The sequence below is a fragment of the Anopheles arabiensis genome, chromosome 2 (assembly GCF_016920715.1).
Source record: "Anopheles arabiensis isolate DONGOLA chromosome 2, AaraD3, whole genome shotgun sequence".
NCBI lineage: Eukaryota > Metazoa > Arthropoda > Insecta > Diptera > Culicidae > Anopheles > Anopheles arabiensis.
Genome location: NC_053517.1, coordinates 18,732,012 through 18,753,676, shown reverse-complemented (window position 1 = coordinate 18,753,676; position 21,665 = coordinate 18,732,012). Strand labels below are relative to the sequence as shown.

At 47.9% G+C, this 21,665-nt stretch overlaps 1 protein-coding gene and 1 long non-coding RNA gene across 4 annotated transcripts in view; one reads left to right on the top strand and one right to left on the bottom strand.

Annotated features, from left to right (window-relative positions):
• Positions 1–15,538, top strand: part of LOC120897942 — a 63,836-nt gene extending 48,298 nt beyond the window's left edge. For all 3 annotated transcript variants that reach the window (XM_040303175.1, XM_040303176.1, XM_040303177.1), the window contains exons 3-4: positions 11,791–12,092; positions 12,172–15,538. In XM_040303175.1, coding sequence (XP_040159109.1) covers positions 11,791–12,092; positions 12,172–13,998 — 2,129 coding nt within the window. In that variant the 3' untranslated portion in view covers positions 13,999–15,538. The remainder of the gene's footprint in view (positions 1–11,790; positions 12,093–12,171) is intronic.
• Positions 15,539–15,558: 20 nt separating this feature from the next.
• Positions 15,559–18,044, bottom strand: LOC120897944. Its single transcript, XR_005738601.1, has 4 exons — positions 17,684–18,044; positions 17,537–17,610; positions 17,132–17,441; positions 15,559–17,056 (listed from the first exon to the last, which is right to left on the bottom strand). It is a non-coding gene; the product is annotated as an uncharacterized LOC120897944 (long non-coding RNA).
• Between the last annotated feature and the right edge of the window lie 3,621 nt (positions 18,045–21,665).

Below are 21,665 nucleotides of genomic sequence, written 5' to 3'. Positions count from 1 at the left end.
TCTCTCTCTCTCTCTGCTCAGCTGCGGTTTTGCTTTTGTTTGGGCCAAGATCATCAACATTCGAGGGCTCGAAGTAGTAGGGCTCGGGTGGGGGGCGCGAACACAAAACAGATAGCGGCAAAGATAAGCGCTCGGTGGCAAGAGGGGGTTCGCATGGAATGCAACCCGGCATACCCGGTACTCAAAACGCGGTGACCTCGTTATGCGTGGTAGGGCAATGGAAAGGAGAGAAAGGGCGGACGGGGGCAGGTGCGGTTTTCGAACAACCGCTTTTCGCGTATTCCGATGATCGACCACGATCGAACGTGAGCCCCGGAGCGGCGCGCATTCCTGTCGGAACCGGGTTGATCTTCACGAAGGGTGAAAGTGTGTGCAGTGACCCGACTTCAGGGACGTGCCGATGGGTGATTACGACGTGCGCATCGCTAATCAGTGCAGTCCCGCTCGCTACTTCCCCTCGTGCTAGTGGTGCAACACAATCCGAAACGCATTGTGAACGGAAACGTGAAAGAAGCGTGAAGCCCAAATTAGTTACCCCCGATGTGAGCGGATCTTCCGTTCAATGACACACACACACGTGCACTGTATCCCAATATTGAAAGAGACTTCCAACTACACACACACACACACACACAACAAACCATAGGTATAACTACCTCTCCATTAGCGAGACCATAAAACCACGGACGGGTGTACACAGCTCGTTTTCAGCTATGCATGATTAGCATTCAGCGTGGAATTGCCACGCGAGATCCTGCGTTGGGCCACATTGAAGATGATCTCACCTTCGATGCTGTGTAGCGCAATCACGTTGCGGATGGGTGTTTTTTTTTTGTCCAAGTGAGGGCAAATGGTGATAAAAAATAGCCCCGGAGAGTTAATCCAACGTTACCATGACATAAGGGAGGGCTTTTAGTGTCCCGGCACTTCACTCCACTGGCAGCACCACACCTGACTGCATAGTTGTGAAAAATCGCCGCAAGATCGCTAGCCACTGCGCCGCTCGGTTACAACATATTGCCGACCACTTCAAACCCTTTTTGGAGGTTTTTATCTTTTACTTTGGCTGCGCTGCAGCGGATGATATCCGAACAGCGAGGGTAGCTTGTTGGGTAGCCGTGCTTTACAAATGATGCTGAGAAGTAACTTCCACCGAAGCTCTAGGTCCGACGAGGAATGTCTGGGAAACTTGTGGTCAGCTTGAAGTGGCCATACCTTGGAGACCTAGCCGAAGGGCTTACGCAATGCCCGTACCACAGGTATGCCACGACCGGTTTTCACAAGCTACGGTACACCCTTGCTGTTGTGTCTCTGTGTCTGTGTGTGTCGACGGAAATCGATGGTTCAGCGACGTACTTCCTCTGGCGGGCAGTGTCATTCGTCGTACCTCTTGCTGCTTTATTACCAGCAACAAAATGCTGGAAACGGTTTGCAGTAAGACACCCTTGGCGTACACACAGCCGAGCTGACAGCCACCTTGAGCATAGTAGGTAGCTGCTGGTGCGTGACATTTCCCCCATCGAGCCCCGGCTCCCTTCTCGCGCTCGATCCGCTCTACGTGGATCGGAAATACGCGCCAAACCGCGCAAGAAAAGCAAACAAAATGAGCACAAATCATTTCGTTACGCTGCGCTGCTTGCCGAACGCGCCTCGCCGCCCTAATCCGATTGGGTACGCAAAGGGGGGGGGGGGGGGGGGGAGGGGATTTTGGGTACGCGCCACTGCTCACTTCCCGACTTTAACTGATCCGAATTCCCAAAGTGTTTCTGCTGAACCAGCGTTGTTGTTTCTGTCTTCCAAAAGATTGTGTCTCTATTTCGTGTGTCGTGTGTTTGCTCCTCGTTGCTTTGACAGTTTGGTTCCGAATTGGCACCATTACTCGGGCAGAGTAGTGAGCGCACGGCTTGTCTGTTGGTATTGTTTACACCGAGACGCAACAGCCGCTCACCTTCAGGCCTCCGGCGGACACATTACCTAACAAGAGCCACTTTACACCAGCTCGGGTCGCGCGAAAGATGTCTCGAAATAACCGCACCGCCACCGTAGGTATCGTAAACCGGTTCGGCAGGGTAAAAATACGCCAAAATTCAACGCACGACACCGACCACGTCCCAAAACCGGACACCGGGTGGAGCGGAGCAGGCACCTTGCCGCCCCCCAAAGTGAACCAAACTTTCATAACGGCTTCCACTGGTGGTGGCGGTCCACTGTTTTGAACCCAACGCGGTCGCCGCCCTGCGCATGGGTGCGGCGGGTGCAGTTTTCGAACTCGATTGCCGAATTTTTGAAGGCACGCGGCACGCATGCACTCTCACGCACTCTGTGATAGTGGCCGGGGTTGTGACTGGTGAAAGTAAATAATTGTTATTTTGTTTTAATAGACACTGCTGCTGCTGCTGCTGCTCGTCAGGTGCTTCCATGCTCGGTGCCTAATCTTCATTTCTCCATCGCTCGGCTCTCTTCAGGCTACATTGGTTTCCAACTGGTGTACACTATTTTATGACAGGTGTCTCAATAGGCTCGATCCTCGCACCGAAAATGGGGGAACGCTTGTACTGTTTGCATGCAAACTCGGTTAGCAAAAGCGATCAGGCCGTTTTGACAGTCGCTGATGGTTGGCATGGCAAATTGATGACCCGTTTTCCACAAGCTGCTGCTCCAGTCCGCTGCTGTCCCCACAGTATGATGTAAGCTGGGGCAGGGTGGTGTGTGTGTTTCTTTTTTAGGAGAAGCTTTCGTTTCGCTGCCACAACTCCCATCGACGGCCGATCAATCATGCTTTCGCGTGGCGAACTGGAAAAAGGAAACAGCAAAAACCTATCAATGGAGCCCGTCCACCTATCGGCCACACTGCGCTGTCATAAACCTTCGGCTTATGGTCACAACGCACTACACCGATCGATAATTCCCTGTTCCTTCCCCGACGAAACGCTCCAGTTTCGGTGAATGTCAATCGATGTCAGTTGGGCAACTGGCTGTGTGCCTACTGAACCGGATTACATTTATGCAATGGTCAACGGGATTAGTTTGGCACAATTAAGTGTGGATTTTTGGGCAGGCAAAAACAATAGAAAAGCCCAAAAAGAAAAAAAAAACAACAAAGAGTGAAAGGCAAAAAAAATGATCGTAATTCTACCTTACAGTCAGCAACAACTACATAAGCGAAAATTGGGTTGTTTAAAAATATTTACACTTCTTTCCCGTTTTTTTTTTTGTTTGATTGGTTCCCCTACCACACAACGATAGTCACTGGTACTGTGTCTGGACAGGCACTCAGACAATTCGAACACATTTCGCTTTTTTATGTTTTTGTTCGTGGCGTTGTTGGTGCTGCTGTGGCGCTATCTACATCATGCCATGGCTGTTGAAAACTAGACCACCAACTGATTTTCTTGCCTGTTGCTTTCCAATTTTTCCTTTCTTTCTCCGTTCTTTACGCAACTTCCATCGAACGCCGCGCGACTGTAGGCGAGTTACAGGTTTTGCTCAAACCCTGTCCACAGTTGGTTAAAAATAAACAAGCAAAAAAAGAGGCCTCAAGGAGAGCGTACGGAACGCTTCTTACGGCCAATGATTCGGCATTCGTTCGATGCACTTTTGTGATGATTTTCGCGGTCCGAAAAACTGCAACTCTTTTGTTTTTATAACTGACCACCATCGAACCAGTGACGACACTGCGTCGCGTATCCATCAGCAATTTATTGCGTCTGGCGTCAATGTAGGTAGGTTTGTTGGTTTTGGTTGGGCCCCTTCCGAATCCTCAGTGTGCCATCGGTATCCAGCTCGGTGTAAATTGTATAAAAAAGTATGTTGCGCAACGTCACTCCTCAAATAGCTGCCTGAGCTGGCATGTTTGCATGTTTTGTGCCTACCATTCCTTAATTATCCTGAATCAAAGGATCCTGCATAGTAGTTCCGCAGGGCATTCAAGAAGAGACAACATCCCGGTAGCCCGAGGCCGTTCGTGTCACTGGATGGCAACTGATTAAAATAATGATTGCCTTTTTCCAACGATGTGTGGTGTGTGGGGGCTTCCTTCTCTGGTGGTGCTGATCAGCTTGCACCCCGGTTGTGTTGGGCGTGTGTTTTTGTTTCGAACGCCCGTTGTTATGGGCAAAAACCGCACTACCACCGAGCTTTGATGTCTATTCCTGGGCCTTGTGGGCTTTGTGTACTGATGAAAGACTTGCACCATTTATCGTCGACTGTTTTTTTTTTCTTCTATTCACTGGGCAAGAGCTTGTGTGTGTTGCTGTGACTTGTCACCAGCAGCTCAAAGGGCTGGCGCCTGCTAGAAATTATAACCACTCCAAGTAACTGTCCTGTCCGCTCATTAGCTCGGCACGGCTCGGAGAGCGATGCGGAACTGCCGGGGCATGGTGAGTATCCAACAGGATCTCCCTGGACGTGTTGTGCTTGTGAGCTTCGTGATCCGATAAAAGGTAGAATAATATGAAAGGCGCACCGAACGCCTGGAATACATTATATCTTAGCCCAACCATCGTGTGACAGTGAACGATTGATTTAATCGATAATTATAGACACTATCCTCGGTCCCGATCAACCACCTGCCGGCCGGGCACGAGTTCCAGAGCTTACGCTGCTGCATCACCACTGCGTTATGCAATTTCACCATTATTGCTTCCATTTTTCCGCCGAGCAGTACCCGTCGCACACACCGCTAGCTCTGCACGTAACGCTTACATCCCTCCCCCTCCCCCTTCCCCTGCATCCATTGATCGGTGGCTGTGCACACGCTGCTGCATCCGCTTGGGATCTTCTCGTTACACACAATCGATACCTTTTGTGTTGCTCTCTTTCCCTCTCAACGGCCACCTGCGGCCACCTCAACGATTGAAACCTGCCACTACACCAAAGGGGCGCACCAATAAATCCATGATTAATGATCGATGACCAACAAACCACCCCCACCGACACAAACACACACATCGAGACGTTACGAGGCTATTGGGCAGAGCTGAAATCGAAATCGTAAACCACGCCGCTTTCCTGTACCTCCAGCACCGTGCAGTGCAGTTGCGGTTGGCGAAGGCGGAAATAAACTGCACACGATGTGCTTTTGGCACGCTTTTGATCGGGAAAGAAGCATTTCATCATTCAAATGCACACACGTGTGATTAGCTTTCCTGGATCTCTGTTTGGCAAAGGTAGAGAGGAGAATGAGTAATTCTAAAATTTGTATGCCTCTTTTATGTGCTTTTGTGTGTGTGTGTTTTGTGTTAAGAGGATTGGAATGTTTTCAAATAGGATTTTATCTAACCGAATAGCGTTTATTTTCGGTTTTTTTTTTGGGATTTTTTGTTCGAAGAGAGCAGCAATATCATTTATCTAATCCTCGCTGCTGAACGCATCGCTCATATAAGCGAAAATCGAAGCTAACACCCGCGGGCACACGTAAAAAAACACTGCTTTCGCTATCGTAACGAAATTGTTACGCTTTTGAAGATAAATCAGAGTAAAAAGAACAACACTTTTTACATACAAATTGTTCGCTGGTGGGTCGTGATTGCATTTGCTTGTGTAACAAAACAACCAAACATCGAGATGGAATATGAAGAGAACGATACATGATGCGCTTTATTTGCCGTAAAATAGTTTTTCATCAAAGTTACTTCAATTTAAGTAGCTTAATCGAAGAAAAACTATATCGAAAATCTTACATGCCTACAGTAACTAAATGGCTGCTTACTACCTTCACTACAAAAACTCTGAGGTCAATCGCAACTTCCACTGACGGCATCGACCCGCTTTCATTAGCGATCGCTACTATCATCATTGCACTAACCGAAGTAGAAAGTAGAATCTTCCCCTCACGTGTATGACGCTTTCTACACCCCCTAACTGGTAACCTTACCCTTACCCTCGGCCACACTTTCATTGTTTTACGAGACCACTACAAACAAACACACGAGAAACAATCACGCAACCCTTGCCGTGGCCGAGGGTCATGGAGACGTCCTTCCCACTAACAATTCACACCCATGCCCCCCCCCTGATGATGCATGGTGAGGTTACTTTTTCGAGTGCGATCGTGCGGGGAGATATTGTGGCCGATGTGTTTAATGTTTGCTTCTTTTTTTTTCTTCTTCGAGTAGTTCGAGTGTGTGGCGGATCTTTGAAGGGTTCGTGGCGGAACATCACACACCCAGCGCAGAGGCAGGGGCGAACCCTTAACTCTCCAGACTGTTGCTCGGTCGGTTGTAGTAGTGGTGGTGGTGATGGTGGTATAGCTCTCGCCACCCTAAGCCAGACACCAAACAAGAGATTTTGCGCAGCAGATAATTAAATCCGTCCAGGCAGATTTCGAACATCTCCTACTGTAGCATAATTATGCCATTACACACCATTCGGGTACGCAACATTCGCGTATTCCTACTGCAGGCTGCCACTACTACTGCCAGTGCCGATAACGATTGTGAATGTTTTTTTTCTTCTTTGTTTTTGTTTTGCATCCATGGGAAAATTTCTCCATTATTAAATCGACCGATCCTCACTGATAACGTCGTAGGCTGGTGACCTTTGTCTGGCTTGCTACCTCTTTGTCTCTCTCTCTCTCTCTCTCTCTGCTGCCTCGTGTTTATCTGCCGCGTGGTAGTGCAGTGCGGTGAACTAAAATTAGCAAGTTTCACTTGTTATCGTGTAAATATATGCCTTTTTTTACGAACAGAAGGCAAACTGTTGTGCTTAATGAAGGTGCAGAGGGAAAAATATTTGCCGTACAGATTCACAGACGCCGTGTGCGAGAATAGATGGCGCAAGTGACTTACAGAGTTTCAATTTTTCAACAAATCTGTACTACAGATCCATACTTCCCTATTATCATGCATTATTGTCATGATCATGATCGATCTTGATCGGGGTTTTATCCTCGAGACAAAAGCAAACACGTGTATTCACGTGTTTGATCAAATAAAGACAAGACGTCTCCTGCCGTTAGAAACGTTAGGAAGCTTCTAGGCATTGTCAACAGAGAAGATTCACCCTTTTGAAGTTTGTTGGTCAAAACCTCGCTAAGGTTAAGTATTGTTTGCTAACTGCATACCGCGAGAATTCCAACCCTGTCTTGGAAAGGGGGACGGCAGGGACAACGATATGGTGTTGTTTTTTTTTCGAAACAACATCAGCTTTGATTGGAGTACATTACAAGTGTCAGTGTGGCGGATGGTCTACAATGTTTGCCAAAACTTTGGTCAACCTGTAGATCTTTCGGCGATCAAGTTGCTACTCGCGAGGGAGGACCGTTTCTCAAAGCCTGAATCGTTCCTCTTGTGGCCGGACGACTGCTGTCTTGTTAGATGCAAATATTTACCCAAGAAGTCTGCCGAACTCCGCAACGTTCCCGGACACAATGCTCGGGCTGCGTGGAATCTCTCTTTTAATAAATACCTCACACAGAACTCGCATTGCGGTGCGCCGAGAATGTTTGTTCGCGAAATTTTACACGCAATACGAGCTATAATGTGCGCGCCTGATGTCAACGTCCATTGTACTCCTACAATGTTTGGTAGAATAGCCTTGTGTTGCGATGAAAAAAACGATAGGGTTTGAGCAGTCAATTATCACGACGTCACTTTAATGAGATGTCAGACATATGCGCTCGCTGTGTTTACTTCCGCCTGCAAGTCGCGGTGATGTGAACGCTTTATTCTAATGGCTTGCGATTAGCACTCCCCGGGGACGTTCCCATCGTGCCGTGCTGAGCCATTCTAGCTTAATTGCATTAGCCGATTGGTATTAGAAAGCATTAGACAAAGCTTGTCCTGTCCCGCTCTGCTCCCCCGAATTGTCGATCAGCTCTCGTTGGCGGACCACAGAACTGATTTATTAGCCCCGTTTGCCCACTCCCTACCCTTCCCGGGGACGGTACACAGCAGGTGGACAATAATTTATTGGCATATTTTCTATCATCGGCACGAGGGTATGTGCCGGTGTGTCGTCTCGCGTAATGGCGCCATTACCATGGTGCGTCCAAATTGAGGTTATGACAGGTGACCGCCGATTAATGAATTGGCTCACGTCGAGCTTTCTGTGCCGTGTCGCCGCTGCTATTCTGAAACGGGTCATCGAACGCATTCCGAAGCCGGAGACAGCTGCAATAGCGGCGGGATCGGGATATTATAACTTAACCCAGCTACGTGTCACGCTGGAAGGGAACACACACCCGCAAACCCTGATACGTCATGGTGCGTTGTGCGAAAGTGTCACAGCTGTAGAGAGGGCACGCGCACGTGCAAATGGCCGTTGAAGCGTTATAAATACGGTGGGCAAAACAACAATTTCTTCAATCATTTAAGCGAGAAAGCAGAGTTTGAACACCGCCGTTTGAGTTTGGCTGGTACTTGCAAGCGGGTCACAAACGGTACCAGACGGCGGCACCGTGTCCTCCCCTATCAAACACACACACACACCACGTACCAGACCCAAGATGGAGAGAGGAGTGGAGGTGGAGGAAGCGCGCGAATATCGTCAGCCGATGATAAATAGCGAGAACGTGTTTGAGCGTACTGCAAACCTGTATGCGTATGCAAATTAGCCAGCCAGAGGGCATATGTGTGTTAGGGCTCATATTTTGTGCCTTCTTCGGCTTGTGTTTTTTTTCTGTTCTTTCTCAACTGTCACTGCTTCCTTTTGTGCCCCCGCAATAAAGCAACTCTCTGTAGTTGCGAAAAATTAATAGCATTATTGTTCCAGTTTCATTTTCGTTTCTATTTGTCCGGTTGTTTCTTTTTCTGTTTCACTTCTGAAACAGAATTAAACGGTCGAGGCGAGTGATGAGTGAAGTTATTGTTGTGCCACAACCGGGAAGCGTACAAAGCGTGATCCTTTTGTAAGCACGCCGCCCTCATTAGTAAAGTAAACGCGTGCTGCAATACCGAAAGCTCGAGCTAAGTTCGCAAAAGCTCGCTTGTACCACTACCACCACCCTGTGTACCAAATTGAAACGGAAACCTTGTGGATTATTGTCAATCGACAAGCCGTTGCTCCGAGAAATGCCACGCCTTCCGGGGTTTTGTTTTATAAATAATGATGACTACACTGTGGACATACCGCTGAAAGCTACGTTCTCGATCGAAAGGAAAATGTGGCCATGTTTTTTTCTTCCGTGCTCTCTAGTTGCCTCGTGGGAAACCCTTCCCTTTTGTTGCACCCGAATATATGCGATCGCATTGGTTCTTTTGGTTCGTAAAGCAACACATTCGTCGCGAATTCTCGGTAACTCCGAGGGTAATTAACTGCCAGCCAATCACTGTTTCCACCACCTCAAGTCACATCGAGGAACCATAGTAACGTAGCGATCGATAATTAGTAGCGCGTGTGTGTGTGTGTAGAGTCACTGTTTTGCCCGACGTTCTTCCCGGAGATATTCGTACTGGCTGGTATTTATCCTTGAGAAGCCGGTCGGTTTTTTTTTGCCTTCCCTCGCATGCTGATCATCTCTGCTAGTAATTTGGATAGGCGGGTAATCCCTTCGGGTCTCCTGTAGTGAGCAGCGTAGCGTAACCTAATCAAAGCGAATCAACGAATCGTCGGTAGGGGAAGTGTTGAAACCGGTTCCTGGGACTTGAGACACCCGCTTCCAGCGAACCGTAGTTACGTAGTCAAGTTTTTTTTTTCTGTTTTCCACCCATAACGTAGTCTAACCCGCAACCCGCCCCTCCCGCTCCTGTGTGATGGTCGATCGTGTACGATTAGCTCAGGGCACTGGGGAAACGTTACACACACAAAAATCGACTACAAACAGCATCGCGGGTCATCTGAAAGACGATCACTGTTTCGTGAGCCGGAATAATGGTGATGTGCGAAGATGATGTGAGCGTCTTGAAACCCTTCCCACAGGTTTGTTCTCTTCCATCCGTTTTGACCTTGATAGGGTGATACAGCTGGAGATTTGCATACACACAAACACACGGTTAGGGACATTTTTTTAAATTCTCCGTTTGTCGATAATGCACAACCTGATTAATGTAACAGAATCGTTTTTTTGTTTTGTTTTTTTTTTTTGGCTTCCACCAGGTGGCCTTAATTTACTGCCAGACATATGTTCCCTCTTTCTCTCTCATCTACACACACACAGTCTAAAGGGGGCACGAACCACCCCGCTGACACTGACAATTAGCGCTCAATTCGCACTCTTTTCGTGGCGGCAATCAGACGACCAGCCAAACAAGCCATCGGACGGTGACGGCAACTATTGGTGGATGCTTCCGCTAATAAAGCTTTGTAACGGCACCAATCCGGAGTTTAGCATTTGGTTAACAGTCTGTTAAAGAGACGTTATTCATTTAGTAAGCAAATAAACGAAAAATGTGATCAAATTAGGAAAAAAGAAAAGAGCAAAGAACAAAGAGCATCGAACGTGTTACAAAAAGCACCATTTACACACAATTTGGCTTGCTCGAGTGGATTTGTGAAATTGTGACAGCAAAATGCAACCCTGCTGTCACTCAGCAACCCATCGAAGTGAATGATCGTTTGGCCACGAATGATGTGTCATACAGTGAGACCTTCACCCTGTGGCTGTGTGCACCATTCATGCCAGAGGCACCTCCGTTATCCGTTGTGGCATTTGTCGCGATGACCGCAAACGGTCGTCAATTGTTTGACTGCGGGTGTCGTGGGTGGACGGTGGGTTTTTTTTCAATGCTTTCTGCCGGTGCACCACATCGCAAAGCATTACCATCAATATGGGTCACTGCACCAGCATGCATCGATTGTATGGGCATGTGTGTGTGTGTGTGTGCATTTTAAAATGCCCAACCTGCAGATAATTTCGGCCGCTCCCACGGGTACACCGTACTACAGAGATCGCTTTTATTCTGTTCTGTGGTCGCTGTTGCATTCCCAGTAACCTGTCGGAACGCTTTAGGTTGGGCAGTGTGCAATTGCAGCTTGGAAGGGAAAGGGAATAATAGAGAACACGTTAAATGACATCCAGAGGAGAGTCTATAAAACATTCACCAAACATTAATGGCCCTTTATCAATCGGTACTTCCGCTCCGATGGTAGTAATTTTCCTTTATCTGGTTGTTTTCTTTTGCACCACAAACTGTTCACCGCCACCGAATGGGCCGTGGGTGCGTGCGCGAGTAAAAGGTTCCCCTCTTACTAGGCATGATATCGCTGCCGCAACCTAGACCCTGCAGGAAGGTTACTGCTTGCGCGTATGAGGGCACCCCGACAGCGCCCTCAACACAGAAGCCTTCAAAAACAATGGATGGAAAAGTACCGGCAGCATGATGATGATTTGTTTTGGTCGCCGACAATGATTTCCAATCATTTTGCTTTCGACAAACGACAAACGGCATGATCCGCTATTTACGTGCCCCACAATTGCATAAGCCGGGGTGACGCACCCTCGCGCACGCCATTTGCCGACCCTCGGACACAATGGCGTTGTCACGTTGTTCTTTAAGGCACGACGACGCCGTTTGTTACTTTTAAAATATTCCACAAATTTGGAAATGTCCAAGGTCCAAAGGCACACAAATCATACGCAACACCCACCCCCATACGGAGGGGTGGCTTCTGTCACCGGCTAACCTTTCTGTCCAGGGCGTGTTACGGCGTGATCACAATGCGCCCAATTGTTTCCTTCGCCCTCGCTAATGCCAGACCTTTCGGGGTAGATTTTGGGGCATTTTTTTTTTCAAGGTTCTAGCGGCTAGATTGTTGCTAGATTTTGGGATTGTAAATCATTGCACAAAACACACAGGCACCTTGTACTAATCAAATTGTTTCGTTCCATTCACCTCTCCCCATTTCCTGCAGGTGATGGATGTGTGGAGAAACCGCTCGCCACACTGTGGCGTAACTACACGCAGAACAGCAAACCGGACGTGATGATGAAGCTGTGCCTGTGCCCGTCCGGGCTGAAGGCGACCACCCGGCAGCACGGTCTGACCGAGTACTGGTCGCACCGGATCACCTACTGCAGCTCGCCAAAGAACTATCCGCGCGTGTTCTGCTGGATCTACCGGCACGAGGGCCGCAAGCTGAAGCACGAGTTCCGCTGCCACGCGGTCATCTGTTCCAAAGAATCCGTTGCGCTGGAGATTAGCACCATCCTGAAGGTAAGGGGACCGCAAACGGAAGCACCCATAAGGTTTCCAACACTAACTCGTTTCAATGCGGTGCTCTTTTCTCTTGCAGGAAAACCTAGCCAAAGCCCTGCGAGAGTTTAAGCGCGACAAGCTGAACCGGCAGAACGCGCGCCTCAGCCTAGCGAACAGCGTGTACGACAATCCGAGCATGCCGCGCCGGAAGATCATGCTGAGTGTCGGCGCGAACAACTACCGGCCACCGCTCGAGCGCTCCAAGTCCGCCCCGAAGCTGATGGCCATCGAGGAGATGATCGGCGAGGAGGACGAGGAGGAGGAGGGAGAGGACGACGGGGCCCGCGCCCTGAAGGTGGGATCGTCCACGGCGGCTGGCAGCACGGCGCTGGAAGCCTGCTGCCGGGAGGATGCCCTGTTCCCCTCGACCACGCTCGGCCGGCGGCGCTGCCGGCGGGGCCACTCGATCAGACGGTCCCGGTTGCGGAACTCGTTCAAGACGCCCAAGGACGTGGAGGCGCGGGCACCGCGCAAGAACGAAAACATCGTGCACATCAGCCCGATGAACAAGTCGGTCGACTCCATCCTGGACACCATTAGCCAGGAGGAGGGTGAAGAAGAGGAGCAGGAGGAGGAGGAGCGGATGAACGATGGCGAGACGGCACCGGAGACGGGTGGCTCGCAGCCGCCGGAACCGTCAGCCAAGCTGGGCAAAGCGTCCAAGCTGTCGCACCACTCCGACTCGTCCGAGGATGACTTCGAAGCGTTCATGGCGCACTACAACTACAACTCGAGCGAACCGCTCTCGACGGAACTGATCTCGTACTTCGACATGAAGCTTAACCCCACCGCCGTGTGCAGCATGCACGATCTGAGCCAGCACCATCACGGCAGCCTGCCGGTAACGCTCGAGGACACCCAGCGGCTAGCGCTCAGCCTGGACGATCTGGACCACTACTCGCTGCCGGACGGGGTTGGCGAGGCGGACGACGCTGCGCTGGCCGGGCTGCGCACCCGCGAGCTGAAGGACCGCGAGGACGAGCTGGACCGGGACGAGGTGTTCTTCAACCAGGACGAGGTGCTGGAGATGCTGCGCACGGCGGCAGAGTCGGCCGCGTCCGCTTCCACCGCCCAGCGCCGGCTATCCGACGACCGGCTGCTGCGCCATTCCGGCTGCCTGCACGGGGAGGACGATACGGCCCCCCCGTCGCTGCTGTGCGTGACGAGCAAGCTGCAGGCGGCCAACGGTGGGGCGGCGCACCATCCCGACAGTGACGAGGGTTCCATATCGAGCGGGTGCGAAACGTCCAGCACGGTCACGACCAACACGGACGACTCCGGTGCAAGCGGCCCTGGCGGACGAACCGGTGCCGTGGCTGCCGCTGTCCTCGGCAAACCCGGCTCGGTGCTGGAGCGCGTGCGCAGCTTTGAGCAGCTGGCCGAAAACCAGGTAATTCACGTGCCGCTCGGCGAACGCACCGGCCATCAAGGGCAGCCGGACACGGGCAGCTGTGCGGGCTCGCCGGAACTGATCTTCAAGCGCAGCATCACCTTCCCCGCGCCCGGTGTCAAGTCGAGCTTTCTGATGCCAATGACGACCGGTGGCAGTGCCGCGCAGCCGGCCGGACCGAGGACCGAACCCATCGATTCGCCGCTCGACTCGTTGAACGGGTCGCTCGTTGAGGCACCGGCACGAAGGGAGGAGGTGGTGGAGGAGAAAGCACACCACCACCCTCACCACCACCAACATCAACCGACCAAACCGAAGGTGCGCCAGATGCGCCTCAAGTCGACGGTAGCCGCCGTCAACACCGAGCTGATCAATCATCTGCAGGCGATCGATTCGGACTCCGAGTTTAGCGACGAGTCCGGGTACGTCGAGTTTCAGGACAATCAGCCGTCGATCAAATCGGTGACGGCTTGATGCCACGTGCCCTAACCGGACGATGTTTGTTAGTGCTGTGCGAGGCGGAGTAGGGCAGTAGAGTTTACAGTTTTTTTTCTAAGGTTTACTGCAGCGGCAATCACTGTGAACTTTGTGTGTAGAACTTGACTTTGTTAGATTTGCAACCCCTCGTGAGGAGGAGTAGGAGAAGGAGGAGGAGGAGTATTTTTACAACGCAATACCTTCTTAGCTAGACATAGGTGGCTACCGTTAATGTTACTCCTACACTAATGTAATGCACTGAAGCAGCTGTACGATCCTCGCGCTTGAGGTCAACCAGAAAGCGTCCGTCGCTAATTAGTACATTGCAGTGAAAGGTTGAGTGGTTAGTTAGTTTCTTTCTTTCCTCGTTTTGTTAAGCCTTAAACTTTGCTACATTGTTGTGCAGTGTGACGAAGAAGCAGAGCTGTGTCCGATTGAGGACATGATAGGTGGGAGTGCAAATGTGCAAACGGGGAGAGGATGTAGTACACTCCCCGCAGCTCATTTGCTTGCTGCTTTGTTGTTACACATTTAGCTTTACACACAGAGGTTAGCCGATTAGCTTAGCCGTTAGTGCAGTTGCGAGTTGCGAACGTAACCGCGCCTGAGCGATTTGGTTTCCCAGGTTTCCAAATCGCCCGGTCAAAAGAACGGGACGATTCAATCAGATACCAAATAACTTATTTTATAATCAACAATAACACATAGCAAACACCTACAGAGAGCACAGGATTACGCTTAGTCCTTATGTGCGCAACAATGCAATTCCAGGCTGACAATGCGGGTAGGTTTTCGTGCACTAATCGAATGCAGAGAAGCATCCAATGCCTAAATGATGATATTATCGATAATCACACGCATCCCCAATTTATAAACGAGACCTGCGACGTTGCTAAGAACAGCATGGTGATCAACTCCTCCGAACATGAATCTAATCACTTCCCCCACCAGTTGAGGATTGTTGGGCCCATGTGCCGCTACGCGCTAGAAAAATCTAGTGTCTAGACTGCATCCACTGCTACGCACCATTGGCAGTAACCGCCCGTTGGTAGGTGGTGGTCACTACCACGGCACGGCTCTGAACATAATCTAAAACAGCGCATAATGGGGAACACTTGGGAACACTTACAACAGATAGTTAACCGCGGGAGCAAAGATAAGTAGCAGTAGTAGTGATAGAAGTAGCAGTAGTGATAGTAATATTGTACTAAAAATAGACATCTACATGTGAGGACGTCGATGTGACACGTGATGGACATTGTACAGGGTGGGCTTGTGCACACCGGGTGCTGCTAAATGGAAGCTGGAAAACCAAGACATTAGACTATATACAATTAAGCCAGTGGAATTGTTGTTTATCTTTCTCTCGCCTCCTCTCTGCTCCACTACACGCTACGGGAGGGGAGGGGGTGTAATCATGGTTAAGGACCAGGGGCAGGGAAAGAGTATATTTATTGATAACCCGTCACGTTCGGAAATGTTATTCTTCCTTCGGATTTGTCACAAGTTTCTATGAAAAATAAAACTTTGAACTAAAGTGTGGTTACGCGTTGGTACTGGTATATGGTAGGGTTGTAGTTGTATCTTGAATTGGCGATTGGTACATATATATGTAGTGTATTTGGTTTTACCTGTGACCTTGACGATGCGAGAGCCGATCAATTCTGGTATTGAAGCAATATTTGTGCAATGCTGGTGGTTGCCGTTCCGTGCCGTTTCTGATGTGGCCATTTGATCGCCATGAGGATCAACGGTTATGAAGCCAATTTCAAACGAGCGAAAGTGAAAGAATAATTCCGTACCGTAAATTTGATTTTTTATCAAGTGTGATACTCCAATGTTGATCTCAACCCGATGTAAGCTGGTTTTAACGGCCATATGAGATAATGTACTCATGTGTTAAAAAATGTCGCATTTTTTTCTTTCCTGATATTCCCGAAAATTGACCCATAATTCAAATACGATTTGACTATTTTCATTGATTCCTCATACAACGCATGGAAAGAGGTAAACTGGCTTCGCCAATTCATTCATCTCCGCTCCCAACCATTCATCACCCGAACCACCCACAATCTCATCATTCCATCCACATGCAACGACATTTCCCTCTTCTTTAACAGCAAAGGTCTCAACCGAAGCTTCTACAGACTGCTGCTTTCCATTTTTCTGTTTCTTCTTCTTCTATTTGTCGTATCCATCTACCTGGTCATGCCAGCCAATGCAAGCTTTAGCGTCTTTTTTTAGTACCACACACCCGGCTGGCCAGTCCTTACTACGAGGGGACCGTCTATATGAGGCTTAAACCTATGACGGGCATGATATTATCATCCTTTATGTATCCAGTGGCGGACCTAACGGTAGGCGGACTAGGCGGTTGCCTGGGGCCCCGCCGATTAAGGGGCCCCGTAGATCGCCATTCTATAGTATGCCGTATGGACAGAGTACCAGCAACAAGGGCCCCCGGAAGGATGGACGTTAGGGGCCCCGAGGCTGGCGAATCAATTTTAGAGCCTGTGACTGATGATCGTAGGGCTCCCCGACGGCGTTCAAACTCTCAACAGCCAGTTTAATGCCGCTTACACCCTCCCCCCCCCCTCCTCCCGGACCACCATTTACCATTTACAGGGGGCCTCAACTCGTCTTACCGCCAAGGGCCCCCGATACCCTTAATCCGCCACTGTATGTATCCTGACCACTCTGACCACTGGGTGGTAGGTTTTTTCCTTTTTTAGGGCCCCTCAAGACCACGGGGCCCGACGCGGCCGCTTAATTTGCTTAGCGCTTATTCCGCCCCTTGACACACACGCGCTTGTCAAAACATTTAACTTAAAATTAGGCATATCGATTTATGCCTTAAAGCGTACTTAAGTCTAATCTTAACCCACTTGCGCGCATCTACACGACATCACCATAATAGTCTTATCTTGTTAATTCAAATTTTTAATGTTAACACTTCGACGGTCGCGCACACCACAGAACACTAAGAACATCGTAGGCCGCTGGGGATGAATGTTTGTCGCCTTTTCGTGGTTCGTCAGCAGCCTGTTCGATACACCTGAGGAAAGATAAAACATTTGGTTTAGAGACAACAGATCTAGATGTAGCGATTGTGCATCTAGAAGGAACTCACTTGTGGGATTTTTTCTCCTGCCAGGACCGCAATCAGTATTTGACCGCAATCAGTAGTGCGGTCGGTTCGGTCCTGTTACTGCTGCAGCTATTGTGAGGCAGAGGATAATGATCCGAAGGGCTGAATTCCTGCCCCGAACGTTTTGAACGAGCGCGCTCGACACCGTCTGGCGGCGCAATCGGAGCACCCGGTGACGGCTGGGCCTCTAGCGTGTTGTGCTGGTAGAGCCCGACTCGTCGCCGTACAGCTTCCGGGGGATCTTCTTGAACGGTTCCTTGTAACACCACGTTCCAGAATAGAGGAAAATTGGCTGCAAAAAAAAGGAATTAACACCATGATTAGCATCCTAGTCGCTAGCTTCGCCAAACAATCTTCTTCTTCTTTCGTGGCCCACTTACAACTTACCGAATCATACACAATCATACACAGCGCACAGTCGCAAACACCTGAGGCAGGCCCATATCATTTCTGCATTATATCTGCAAGTTAAAAGAGGCCATAGTCTATTAAAATAATGTTTCTTTATCACTATAATCGCTGGATAACGCTTACCCACTGTCTTGTGCTGTGTTGTCCACCACACCACTTTTCTATGCCGGTACATGCACGTACCGCTTCCGACGGAGCCAGCACGCATTGGGAAGGACTTCTACCACTTACTTTTGCTAAAATGGCACTTACTTACGTAAAATTAAGAACTTAATTATTAAAAAACTTACTAAAATTGATCAGCCAACAACACTGTTTACGTTTTTTTACACACACAACTTGACTTCTACAGTGACAGCAGCCGCATAGCACCAACACAACGAAAGGTGTCAGGCGAGACGTCAGACGATCTTAGGCGAGGGGTAGGAAGGAGATCGGTGGTGAGGGACGTGAAAGCTCAGCTCGACAGAATCGCTATAGGGTAACTGTACCAGTTTTCGGCAGGCTAGTGCAGCAGTTTCACAAAAATTGCTCACACATCAATATTTTTCATTATTTTTTCTTGAAAGTGTTGTTATTCTGGTTGATAAACTATCATAGTATGTTACAATATTTTTTATTTGCCGGTTCAAAGCCCTTTTCATAAATATTCGTGAAAATGCAAACATTGATTTTGCTCCTATTTTCGGCAGTTTGTTCCTATTTTCGGCAGGATGTGTTCCTATTTTCGGCAGCGCGAATACGGGTCAGAAAATGTTTGTATCAATGTGAATATGTACAAAAAAATGTTTAAAGCAATTTAACTCTCTTACTTTCCTAAGATTGGTGTTAAAAAGCACTTTAATTATTAATTTTATGTTGCTTAGTTTGGCCCGTTTTGACAGCCATTTTGATGCGACGTTTAAACAGAGCAGCCATTGACAGTTTGATGGTTATAGCGTATGGCGCGAACTGGTTTACAAATATTTATTTTTCTCTTAAGTTAGTGCATTGTTTGTCGTAAAATTGGTGATATTTGCTACAAGAAAGGTCATATTATGTGTCGACATACGCATTGTAGTGTTCTGATCAATTTTAAAAGGAATATTCAGCCAAATTCAAAGTGTGTTATTGTTCCGAGCAAAGTCTATATAATACAGAGGTCGAGTCGTCCAGAACATTTGATCAAAAAGCGTGGGAAAGTTTTGACAGCTGGATGAAAAAGCTTCAATAGTTTCATCGTAGCATACATTGAGGTTTTAGTTGTTGTGCATGCAATGGTCTGAAAGCATTTTCGGCCATTTTTACATCGTTTGTTTGTAATATTGTACTTTAAAAAGTTGACGAATATCAAGAAAAGATAGAATTATAGTGAAATTATCAATTACAACAAGATCAGTGCCCGAAATTACGACGAAATCTTGTGAAGCTCAAGAGGGTCAAAGCTAAGAGGCCAGATTTCTGATTGTGGTCATTTTTAAGTGATGAATTACTGAAAAAACTACTCAATGCCACGTTCATGAGAAAAAAATTTTTAGTTAAACTAAGTTTTGAGCACAAAATGCACAATTAGCCCTAAAAAGTGTATGGTTGTTTGGAATCGTTTGTGAACGCTTTTTCATCTAACTGTCAAAAATAAGCTTTCAAAATGGTGGACCAAAATCTAGCTATGCATCGACCTCTGTATTATATGGACTTTGGTTCCGAGTTTCGGCAGGAGCCCACAACATTGAGCTGTCAAAAATGAACATTTACTGTGTACCTATTTTCGGCAGCATTTAAAGTGAAAAATAACCTATTTATCGTGATTTTAAAATTCCGAACAAGTTAGAATAAATTAAATAAGCATAAAATCTTTAATATACACCACTTTTCCATTGTTTTCCTGTTCTGATTCTCTTAATCACAAAACCTGCCGAACGATTGGCTGACAGCAAAGCTGCCGAAAAAAAGCAGAATTTATTTGATATTTTGGAAAATACGTAATGAAACTTCGTATGTGAATATCAAATAAGTACACCTTAAATAAAAAATTGTATTTTATGAAATTTTTTACCGCATTTGTGCAGAATTTCACGTTTTTAGCTACCCTGTCGAAAATAGGTACACTGCCGAAAACTGGTACAGTTACCCTAGATGTGAATAACTAGTAAATTATGAGTTGAATCTTCCCCCTGTAGGTGAATATTCATTTAAACTATGAAAATGCTTCATTTTCGAGACGAAAAGAAAGGCGTATTGCAGTGCATCATGACAGGTCTATAAGACATCGAACAGCTGACAGAGCACCTATCGAACAGAGTCGTGTTTGTTTGTCTCGTTCGATTGGTCCCAGAGCGCCGCCTAAGGCTCAGCCCTCTACGTTACGCTAGCGTTACGCGTAACGCCTGTTTATCACAAACCCAAGCAGCATTTTTGAACGCCTGTTTTAACCGCCGTGGATAAGCAAATTATCATAGATTATCATGTCTTAATATTATTTATTTTTACATGATAATTAGAAAAGCAACAATTTTTGAACAAACATAAAAAAGAACAGCAATCGCTAATAAAGTTAAAACTCATTGATAATTCATGAGTATATATAAATTATAATATTACTATTAGGCTATCATTTTTAACAGCAATTAGAGTTGTAACAACTTCAAGTATTATAATTCTAACAATCTTTTACTTAAAAAAGGGTTACTTATCAAAAATGATTATTTATTTATTTTCCCAACTATTGTCGCAATGTTTGTTAACGGTATTTTTAGGCGCCACAACAGCTTGCGAGCATTGACCACACGCGAGAAAGAGATGGCGCTATGGAGGGAAAAAGCACGGACGACGGCTGACAGCGTTTGGTCGTCTGACGCACCAACACATTCAAACCTTCGACAGCGCGCTCAGGCGAGGGGTACGAGGCGGTGCCAGGGACGGGTAGCTCGACGAGCTGCTTGACAAATTTGCCGTTGGAGGGAAAAAGATGGCATGATAAAATTCTCAGAACTCCATGATTTCTTGAGTCGCTTTGCGCAGCGGGATCTGTTGGCAAAATGGACGAACTATTTATGGCGGCGGAGCAAAAAAAAACGGTCAAAAAATTTAAAATTATTGGCGCCCATTTTTTCGTCCGCTTCTTCTCCCTCCCTCACTCTGCCTCGCCTTACTTGCGCTTCTGCCCGTGCCTTCTTCCGCCGCCAGCTGATTGGCTGTTGTGGTGTATGCGTTGATTCATATATGTGCATTGCGGTTGTGTATTGTCATTGGTGGGTGTTAGCATTTATTAATTTGTGTGTGACCTTGAGACGCTGTGGGAGAAGCTGGATTGGGATTCAAAGTGTTATCGGTGTATTGATGGTTTATTTTATTTCGTGCCGCTGCTGATGAGACCATTCGATGCCCCTGCCAGTTGAGGGTGAATAAGCCTATTTAAAACAAGCGTACGAGAACGTCTAACACTAATCTAATATATTTTTATTTGAACATGTTTGATGCTTCAACGACCTTCTAAGCATCATGTTGCACGATGTATAGTGGCAATAAAATATTTTTTTTTAAATGTGCCGAAATCTATCTCGAGTTTTCGGGTCACGACACACACACACACATACAGCGCGGGGAAAGTGATCGTTCACTCTATCATGTCGCGATTCCCCACCCCGCCCGGCGCTAGGGATGAGGATGCGCTATATGATAGCTGATGATAGCAGAAGAGGACGGGGGGTTTTGGTGGGGGGTGCGTGCTTGCATGCGCGCTTTCGTAGGTGCGTTCTCGCGTGCGCGCGTTCGTAGGTGCCTTAGCGCGCGCGAGCGCGTTTGTGTGTGTGTGTGTGCGTGTGTGTGTGTGTGTGTGTGTGTGTGTGTGTGTGTGTGTGTGTGTGTGTGTGTGTGTGTGTGAGTTTGCGCGCGTGTTTGTATGTGTGCGTGCGTTTGGAAACCCCAAAACTATTTGATTCTGATGCGTACATTTTCATCCGCTGCGGCTACAAAGTCCATGCATTATCGATCTCGCTACTTGAGAGACAACACAACCATTTAATTGGCACCACCATCTTTGCGACCAGTTCTGCTGTTGGGGGTATTAAAAAGACACACGATCGAAGCAAACGTGCATGTGATATGTTACACATTTCTTTCCAAT